Genomic DNA, 10,724 nt, shown 5'->3' with positions numbered 1-10,724 from the left:
TTTTTTTAATAGATATGAAATTGTTTTATATGAAACAATCGTTGGGACAACGAGATGTAACAGATTTTTTTAATAATGTTAGAGCATTGATAAAATTTGTATAAAATTTGAAAGAGGATTAAACATGATATGTGTTAGCATTTTTGAAATAAAAAAAATCAATTTTTTAAAATCTAAATTATTTAAAAAATTTATTTCTATTGTAAAATTACTTTCAATGGAAGACGTGAAATTATTTAAAATGATACAGTTGTTGGAATAACGATTGAAGAGTGATAAATTATTTAATAGTTTTAAAGCATTGATGAAATTACTTTATGAGTATTTTTGAAACATTTATTTAGATTATAGAATAGTCATTAAGTTGTTTCAAATGAAACAGCGATTAATGTGAAGGTTAAGAAGTAATAGAATCTTTAGTTGGAGCATTGATTAGACATTAGATTATTCTATAAATTCCTTATAGAACATTCCTTTAGAAAAAAAATCGAGTACTAAATTTCTTAATATTTAGAAATAGTAGTTTTTTACAGACGTTATCTTAAATTTAGAAATAATAGTTTTACAGATGTTATCTTAAATAAAGTCAACAAGTTGAAAAATATTGATTTCTTTAGTTATTTTAGAATATATGATTTAAATCACTTGTAAAAACAAGAATATTTCATCTAGAAAGATGATTCTTTAATGTAGGTGTTATAGAATTTATACGGTATCGTATATAAAATTCATATTAATTATAAACATAATTTCGTATAAAAATTTGTTATTCATGACATAAAATTCATATTTGTTTTTTTAATTTTAAATTTAAATAAACCCAATTATCTTGAAATAAACAACATTTTCAAACGACGTTCATTTTATATTCTATTTTTGCTCACAAAATAGCGGCGTGAGGTATGATCGTAATTGAAGAGAATAACACGCGATTCATGATCACAGGCTTCGTGTTTCTTTGCACAGATTAATGTTTAGTTGGAGAAAACTGTGAAGGATTATAAACTTTTTCCCAGAATCGATACACAGTTGTTCTCATTTCTAAATTATTAGCTTAGTCTTCTTAATCGAATCCAATTTTAAACGCTTTAATCTACGTCCAAAAAACAGAAAGTGAGTCTAATCGGATTCAATTCTAAATATCGTTTTATTACGATATTTATTCGAATGATATTTTGTAGCGATCCAGAGAGCACAAACAAAAACATGAGCTTCGTAACTCAATTTATCTTGAGAATTATGCGAAACTCATCCCTGAACGTGTCAGTTTCTTCTAGTTAAAACTTGAAAATTGTAACTCTCGTTTTCCGTTTTCGCGAGTAAATTACCAGATAATGCTCACCTTTTCAACAAGTCATCAGCTTTCGAATCGAAGAAGAATCGACAATGAATCGACATTGAAAAGTCTCGAAGTTGCGCGAGCTCATTATTCTCCGTTTCACGTAACTCCACGCTTCCGTTACATTTCTCATCGTAAGATTCTCCTTTCACGTACACTGATGTACACTTGCTGACAAAAGTTAACGATTTACGTTATAAACCCAAGATATATCGGCTCCGCGATTATTTTTCTCTTATTTTAACGTCTTGAACATTTTTTAAACGTTTGAGTATTTCGGTTTTCTCTCATTAACGTCTTATTGTTACAAAATTGAGAAGCAGGGATTTTTACACATTCTATTTCTGCGACAATGTTTTGTAGTTCTAAATGTATAGAAAAATTGCGAGGTACTAACATAAGAGGGTCAAAAAAAACCGTCTAGTTGCATATGCAAAAGCCAATCAGTAAAAGTCACTTTTAATTAGAAATCATTTCCTTTTGTTGTTAAAACTATCAGTCGATAGAACAATCAGTAAAAGTCACTTTTAATTAGAAATAATTTCCTTTTGTTGTTAAAACTATCAGTCGACAGAACAGTTTAGTCATCATTATATAATTATTATGATATTGTAACTAAACTATGAATGGAAGATTTTGATAAGAAAAATATATTTGCATGGCACAAGTCATTTTTCATGAAAAATAACTTACACTGATTGGCTTCTCAAGCTTCAATACAATAGCTTTTTTTTATATAAAATAATCGATACATATTGTCAATGTTTCAAAATTCTTAATACTTTTGAAAGTAAAAGATTCTCATATGATCAATATAGATTGATTGTTTTTACTCACGATAATGCTGAGAATCTTAAAACATATACATACTGATCATCTAAACAATACACGTTCCATATGCTATAAATTTTTCGACTAAATATTTACAATGACAATATATTATTATTGTTGTTGTTGTTGATGTTGTTATTATTATTATTAATACATATTTATATCTAATATTTATAATATTATTCTATTATGTTACTTATTTATAATAATAAAATTCTAAAGTTTTCGTTAATACAAATAAAAGAAACTATGGAAAACTTCATATATTATAATATCTTGCAAAATCGTATAAGTTTTATTCAAGAAAGAATATTATAGAAATAGTTATTTGAACAATCCAGAATATTCTTCTAAAATAATTAAAGTAATCCTTATGATACAAAATATATAATCCTTATGATATAATATTCGTACAGTTTATTCCTTCATCAATAAAATAGAATTAATGAAAAAAATTATAAAAATATATTCCAATAAATCGACTGAGTTTTACGTTAGGTATAATTGTCTCGCAAATTTCATGCAGTTATGAAAATCTGCATTAGAACTCTATGAAAATTATAAACATTTATACGCTATTGTTTTTATTAAAAATGATTGCACGATGTATTTCTTAACTTTTGGATGAAAGTAGATTTATAAAAATAGTTCTTTATAAAAGTAGATTCCAAAAAATATTTATAATTCTATTCTACAGTGTATTATCTCTTCACACTATTATTATTTCCAATTTGTGTAATTTTGAAATTAAGGAATAGTTTTTTTTTTTTTAATAATATATCAGTTCTTAAATTTTGTCAGTACTTCCATTTGCGTGATTTCTTCCACAATTTAACCACACGCCGAGATTCTCGCAAGCAAAGACGCATTTCTTTCTCTTTCTATTTCTCATCTTCATTCGTTACTCATTTCGCGTCTGACAATACGCGTCAGTGATCGACTAATATCCGTATTACGTGGACAAATACGGTGATGAAACAGATGCTTGCACAAGAGCCATCGAAAGGGACGCTGATGATGACATTGCCGTCACAGAATTGTGTTCAACAGAGTCACCTTCGTTGCCACGTGATACGATAACTTCTTAACTTTTAATCTTTGAAGATTTTTTTCTGCTTCATTAGACATAAAATATCTGCGTTCTTATTTGATTATTTTTAAATGTTTCATAGCCGAAAGTATATGTTTGTTCTTTTAAATAAATTTCAATGGAACGCGTTATATATATTAAGATAAATACAATATAGATAATATAAACTCAGATAAATATTATTATTAATATTTCGTTCATATGGATTCCACTTAATCGAACCAAGTTTCCGTCAATAAGTAAATTAAAACAGATTAAATGAACTTTTGCCGATTGAATTCATTTATTTGAACTTGAATTTCTATTATATAAAAAAATTATTAGTAAAAAAAAAAAGAATCTAGACTTCTTTTATAATATATACTAATTTTATATAATAAATAAATGATGAATTTATATAAAAAAAAAGATAACCTGATAAATTTACATAAATGGAGTTCTATTATAGTGCAGTTCAATATTTGACACAGGAATAAATATTATACATCTATAAAAAACAATTAATTTATCAACTATAATTTATCATCCAATTCAACTCTACTTCAAATGTATCATATTCAAAGCTATAATCATAAGAAAATTGTCGCCAACAAGAAGTATGTAAAATGCATTATCCCACTACCCAGTTACTTTAAAAAAACGAGAAAAAGAAAAGTGAAACTGTACTTATTTTAACGAAATTGAAGTGCAGAAAGTGAATTCTAAAGTGCTTTTAAAGAGGGTGGAAAAGAATGGCCAAAAAGCGCGGGAGGAGACAGGGGATGACGAGGTAGAAACGCGTTGCTATAATTGGCTGGCAATCGGATTTTCACTTGTCTCTACCCGTCGATTACAATTAATGAAATCGTCGACCGTAGAGCACGTTGGAGCAATGTGACGTCAATCGCATGCTGGCAAAAGGCACTTGCTATCAAGGACACCAAGGCCTACTCTCGATTACTCTCAGTTCCGCCATTTTTTTTTCTTCTCTCTTTGTCTCTATTTTTTTTTCCACGTTTGTCTATGCAGAATATTTTACGAAAAATATCCTACTACAGGTTGCGATATTTTTTCTTTTGGCAATTGTGATAATATTTATTGTTTGAGTATAACAGTTCATAATTAAACCTTTTTTTTTTATTAATAACAATGTCTTTTATTTTTTGATAGAGTCGAGTCTATCTTTGGAAAGAATTTTTAAGAATTTTTTTTAGTTAACGTAAATCTTTTTTGATGGAGTTGATTTATGATATTTAATCTATAAAAGGTATTGTTATTGTAATCAAACTTGTCAAGTAATTATCATTCCCTCTAATAAAAAAACAGCAAATGAAATGAAAAAATCGCATTAAAAGAATAAAATATTATATAATGATACAATGTCAAAGTATTATCTCTGAATTAATTATACAGAAAATGTATTTTTCCAATATTTCAGGATATTTGCAAATTATTTTATATCATATTCTGATATATCGTCAAATATCAAAATGCAATAATTTCATTGAAATATCATTTGCCGATTGTAAAGTATTTTCGTGTATTTCAAGTGTATCATTTTACAATAATTGTAAGACATACATTTATTAAATATAAAATTTCGCAAGAATTGTGAATGTTCATCATAAAAGTTGCGCTTTTTGTATAATAATGAACTCTACCGTGTTTTAATACAAATATTCGATAATATTCTGCAAATAGATGCAAAATTCCATAAAACTAATGCAAACGTCATGATCAAAATCAAAATTGGAATTTGTCAGAAAACATTTCAGTCTTTTATGAAAATAATAAAAGTTACTGATACAGATTAGACGCAAAGTTTATTTCAATTTCTTATTTGAAACGAATTATTGAATTCTTACGCTTAATTACTGAAAAAATACGAGCATTAATAAAGATTCCTGTTTAGATAGAGGTATAATTGAATAGATGTATTTATTTTAATTAATATCGTTTAAATTGTAATGATGTATTTATTTTAATTAATATCGTTTAAATTGTAATGATGTATTTATTTTAATTAATATCGTTTAAATTGTAATGATTTATACATAAGGTACTTTATTATACATAAAGTATTTTAATACGTATTAAAAACGAATAATTCTAGTGTTAAGAGGTTCTAATTTTTCTTAATATAATTCTCGAAATATTAATATAGAAAGTTATCATTTTCTTCTCTCGCGATATTTCTTTTTCCATTAAATCTAAATATTTATTTAACACTAGAACTACCGTCGATTAAACCATAAAACTTGCATCAGTGAAATTTAAGTGTAAAAAATAAAAATAAAAGGAAAATTAAAAAAAAAAGAAAATAACGATGAAGGACACAGGCTTTTATTCATATATTTTACGAAAAATTATTCAGATCTCTAAAAGTACATTCTTTCAAATCTACAAAATTTCCACGAAAAATTATGAATTGATCATTTTTTGTTCATATTGGTAATTCTAAAGTTAATTCTACTGCGAGTTATTTGTTATTATTTCGAATTTATTACTCTTGATCATGCGTCAGTTTATAGAAAGATGTGCGATAAATTTTCTTAAGGTATCACAATTTGTGATAAATTTTATCACAATTTTTCCCCTAAAAGAAAATTAATATTACTAAAAAAAACAAAAGCATTTTAAAAAAATGGCAATTTGTTTCGTTTGACTCAAAAATTTCTTTTTTATAGTAATGAATGAAACGACAAATGATAGTTAAATATCTTATTATTTATTTCCATTCAACTGATATTATCGAATCTTTTCAACTCATAAATCATTTCCCTCTGAAAATTGAACGACAATTAATATCATGAAGAAACAAAAACGTTTAAAAAATATGCCAATTTGTTCCGTTTGAATTGAAAGATTTTTCTTTGTAATAACGAATGAGACGACAAATGTTCAATGTGTTTACCGAAACGATGGTCCTAAATGTATTTTATCGAGAAAATAAGATATAGAGCAATAAGATTTAATTCGTTTCTGCTTCATAATTTCAGGAAAGTCCATATGGCAACTCGTCTTGGAGCAATTCGACGACCTTCTAGTTAAGATTCTTCTATTAGCCGCTATTATTTCTTTTGTACGTATACACATATTCGACCAATACAATTTTGATTTGTAATATAAAAATACCCATCGATCTCGAATTTATCTCTGTCGATAGTTCATCGACATCTGATGAAGAAATTTTCTTCCGATTCCGTCACGAGATAATTCCTTTGAACAAAGGAACGAAACGATTCCATTACTCTGCAAATTATCAATGAACGTTGTTCGATTCGATAATCTTGATCGTGAAAAAAAAAAAAAAAAAAAAAAAAAAAAAGAGATGAAAAAACAGAACGACATTTTTATCGATCCGTCCACCTACCATTTTTAGCTCGTATAGTATTTTACGCTCGCTGTCGCTTAATTCGCGGCTGCGTCTTCGCGAAATTACAAACGCGTGCGTGTGCGTCTGCATTTTTTATCTTTAAATGGAAGTTAGAAAGCGTTCGTAAAAAATTCCCTGTTATTTGCAACCTATCAGCCCGCCACCGGTGGATAAGCCGGTTGTTTAGTTCAAAAATTCTTGGTTCTAATATTACGAACAATTTACAGTGGTTATTACGCACGAGAGAGATAAAAATGCTTCGTTTCTTTTAACCTTATCGTTCCTATTTATCGGGTATTTCATAGATCAAATATTCTACGGGTAAAATTAATATTTGTCCACCTTTCACGCAGTGATTACACGCGTTACTCGAGCGTTGCTTTTTTCGATACATTCTCTTTGAGATACATTTCTCCTTTGAGATACTCTGTAATTTCTTTCGTTGAACATTTAGTAACATGAAGAGTGCGCCATACACCATGTTCTCGTAAGTGATACTTAAACGATCATTTTCGTAAAGTACCGCCGTCTAATAGTCAAGTTCATTCAACCACGAATTCGCGAACGACCACGACACGGCGAACGTGAACACGAACACCGTGTTTATAATTTTGCAAATTACACTCTTTCATCTATTATCACCAAGCTCGATAAAAATCACAATGACAGCCGGTGCGCGAAGCGTTAACAAACACCGTTTCAACGCCAATATGTCAGATATTTCTGCTCTCCGCGAGCCGAGAGCTGCCAGAAAAGAGTCGTTCGCGCGGAAACGAGCGGCGAGCTCTCAATTACGGCCAGGCGAGTAAAATATAAACCGCATCGACAGCCACGCTGTCGATGCGACATCAAAGCGCGCAGTTTTCACAGCTAATTTGCGGCCGCGTTAACTAGATCAGCGAGCCGCAGCGCGACTGTCGACGAGAGAATGACGCCGCCGCTCGATCGATCATTCGAGCCGGTTAAACAATCAAGTCGACGAGCGAGACTTTTATACTCGCCCGAATCGGCCGCGGGTGGCCAGCGTCCGACTTGGCCAAGAGGTTCGTTCGTTCGTTCGTTCGTTCGATGAAAAAACAATTGGCCGTAAAACTCGCCTTTCTCTCTCTCTCTCTCTCTCTCTCTCTTTCTTTCTTCCTTTCGCGAGGTTTCGTCTTTCTCTGTTTCGCCTTGCTACGCGAACGTCGGCGTGGCTTCCCGCCACGGAAAATTGCTTCTGCGAACGTTGCACCGACAAATGCCAGGGAAAATCGGATTGCCGATTGCCGGTCTGAGGGTGGAGAGTTGGGGAGGCGTCGCGTTGATTCGATTAAGCCGCCTGAAAATTTCGATCGTCGCTTGGCGAACGACACAAAGTCGGACAATCGATGTGAAATACACGCGTCACCGATCTCGCTGATCTTTTCTTTTTTTTTTTTTTTTTCTTTTGTTTCTTTTTTCCACTCTTCAACCGACATATTTCAGGCTGTTCGCAGCCTTGTTTCGTCGAAACGAAGCTTGAAACGTTTGTCTTGTATCTTTCAATTCGCCGATACGACGGGAAAATTTGAATTATTCAACAGACAGAGTGTGACGACAGATTAACATGTGATCGAGCAATTCGTTGGCGCTTGAATGCCATTAGGAATATCAGAAATGCTAAGTTGCTCGTGAAAGGCTCGTTGTTTGTCTGCGGCAATTCATATTTCCGCGTGTATGATTGAATAAATTATAACGCGTCCGTAATTTTCAATGTTACGTGTAAATGTATCTACCTTGAAAATTATTCATGTTAAATTGAAGTAATTAAAACACGAAACATGGAACGCGGTTGTGGATGTGAAACAAATTGGAATAGGTTTGAATTGCGACTGATGGCAAATGGAAGAAACGAAAATTTTGATAATTAATGAATTTTATTAATAGAACGCACATAGTCCTTAATTATAAACTGTGTGTAAAAAAAAAAGAAAGGAAAATTGCATTAAAAAAATTATGCAATATACGGATTCGCTGATTTTACTTCTCCTCTAAACAGTTTCTCGCTTAGACAACAAGAATGATTTATGAATTTAATATCCACGAGACTGAACAGTTATCCTCAGAATTGGTATTTCATGGTAAACATAGTGTACAACTGGGATAGTCTAAAATTACCAAATTAATTACCAAACTGTTTTGTTTCTAACGAAAACAACGTGACGTTTCATTAATTGTATAAAATTTGCTTTGTCCAAGAGCCGTACGAATTTCGTAATTATGGCAGCAATGAAATATTTTACACAACTTCGATTATACGTTCACGTAATTACAAATCAATTATTTCCAAATCTGTTACACAAGTCGTGTTACTTAATTCGATCCTCGTCGCTTTTTGATTTATAAATTGATACAGTTTGTCAATATCATTTATTTCAAAACGCAATCTTCGATCATCATTTAGACAAAAATTACATCTTCAGTTTTACGAAGTAACATTCCCTTCTGCCATAAATTATTTAATTGTTATTGCCCTTTTGTATAACATACGTGTGAACTTTTTATAATCTCGTTAAATATTTCACGATATTACGATAATATTGTTTGTAGCGTCTAAATATGATTTCGCGATATATAAAATATATAGATAGTTTGAATTTTTGTCAAATCGTCTGATCGATGAATTTACGAGAAATTTCTAAAGTTTTTGAACGGCTAATAATGACTTAGAACATTTACAGCGCAGTTCAGCGTTTTAGTGCTCTAATGAAAACTATCGGCAGCTGCTTCGTTTTTACGGAGCCAACGACGTCATTAATTAGGGGAAGGGGAGCAGCATTGAAAATTCTCGATACATTTCACAATTTGTTGGTATTGACAGCGCTGATGAACCTCACTCGAAGTTCTTTGATATACGATGACACTTTTCACGTTTCGAGGGTGCTTCGTTGCAGCGCAGTGGTATGACCCGTGAATGGTCAGCCGCGGAGAGGAGCGCCCGTTCAAGTGGAATTTAACATAAAACTCTCCGCATATTATTCCCCGCCGACCGTCGAAAATAACAAACAGACATTTCCGAAGATTAATACAGAAATTCCATACCGTGAAACGCAACTGCATCGACTTGCGCGAACGTTTAGCAAAAAAAAAAAAAAAAAGAAAAAGAAAAATCAGTTGAACGTGGTCTCTGTTCTGCGGAAACTCTTAACTGTTGCACAAACTTCTCTTTGCAAAAATTAAAATACGAAATGATATTTAATCAAAACTGCCCGCTACTCGCTGTTAAAAAAAACGTCCAAACCGTCAAAGAAAAAAAATCAAAAGGTATTTTCGTTGCGAGTAAAATCTATAAACAAAATTTCGAATTATCGAACCGTTTCCAACTCTCTCTCCCTCCCTCTCTGCGTTTCCAAACTCGGTCCAATTGCGAGTTCAGTTTGGTCAAATTTCACCCAACGAAAACTTCTTCCCGTTACATTCCGTGTATATATAAATTCAAACACGTGGAAATTGTCCCTCGACTTTCGCAATAAGCAGTTGCGGTCCCATCGACCTGTTAATATCGCACTTATTACCGACTTTTCCAATAATTCGCCGGGCACGGAGGGATATCAGCGGCGATAAAGGCAAATAAAACAAGAGATTACGTGCCGTTTATCGGCGTGGGGCATGCGAGTCTTTCCTTTCTGAATGGCGGGAGAAAAAAGAGGGGGCGGGAGGGGAAAGTGAGCGTAGAAAGAGCCTCGGGCCTGTCTGCAAAAGCGGATTTCCGAAAGGAGCACTCTTTGCTTCGGGCGTCCGGGCGGCTTTTTGGTGGTCCCGGGGTCGGGCGCGCAACTAACACGAAACGAAAATAGTTTTTTTCGCTCTGCGGCCTCGTCTCATTGCACATTTAAATTGCCTCGTCTCTAATCATTTGCATATGCGCGTCCGTGCCTCCTGTCTCTGTGCATGCGTGCGTGCTTGAGTGTGTGTGTATGTGTGTATGTGTCGGTCGAAATTATTAAATGGGCCGTCAGTGAAGAATTAAAGCGTTCGTGCGGAACGCGGCTTTGTGAAGCTGCGAATTTCGAACGTGAATTTTATTTATTGGCGAGTAGTATAGTCAGTACAGGCGGTGTAATTATCAAAATTGTTGCGTCCCGTTTAAC

At 32.2% G+C, this 10,724-nt stretch overlaps 1 protein-coding gene across 4 annotated transcripts in view; it reads left to right on the top strand.

Moving 5' to 3' along the window:
- Window positions 1-6,378, top strand: part of LOC122527532 (calcium-transporting ATPase sarcoplasmic/endoplasmic reticulum type-like) — a 58,986-nt gene extending 52,608 nt beyond the window's left edge. For all 4 annotated transcript variants that reach the window (XM_043651801.1, XM_043651802.1, XM_043651803.1 and 1 more), the window contains exon 4: window positions 6,239-6,378. In XM_043651801.1, the coding sequence (XP_043507736.1) occupies window positions 6,239-6,363 (125 nt within the window). In that variant the 3' untranslated portion in view covers window positions 6,364-6,378. The remainder of the gene's footprint in view (window positions 1-6,238) is intronic.
- The last annotated feature ends 4,346 nt before the right edge of the window (window positions 6,379-10,724 follow it).

The sequence above is a fragment of the Frieseomelitta varia genome, unplaced genomic scaffold (genome assembly GCF_011392965.1).
Source record: "Frieseomelitta varia isolate USP_RPSP 00005682 unplaced genomic scaffold, Fvar_1.2 scaffold_224, whole genome shotgun sequence".
Lineage (NCBI taxonomy): Eukaryota > Metazoa > Arthropoda > Insecta > Hymenoptera > Apidae > Frieseomelitta > Frieseomelitta varia.
The sequence above is the reverse complement of the archived record's forward strand: the minus strand, read 5'-3'. Positions and strand labels throughout refer to the sequence as shown.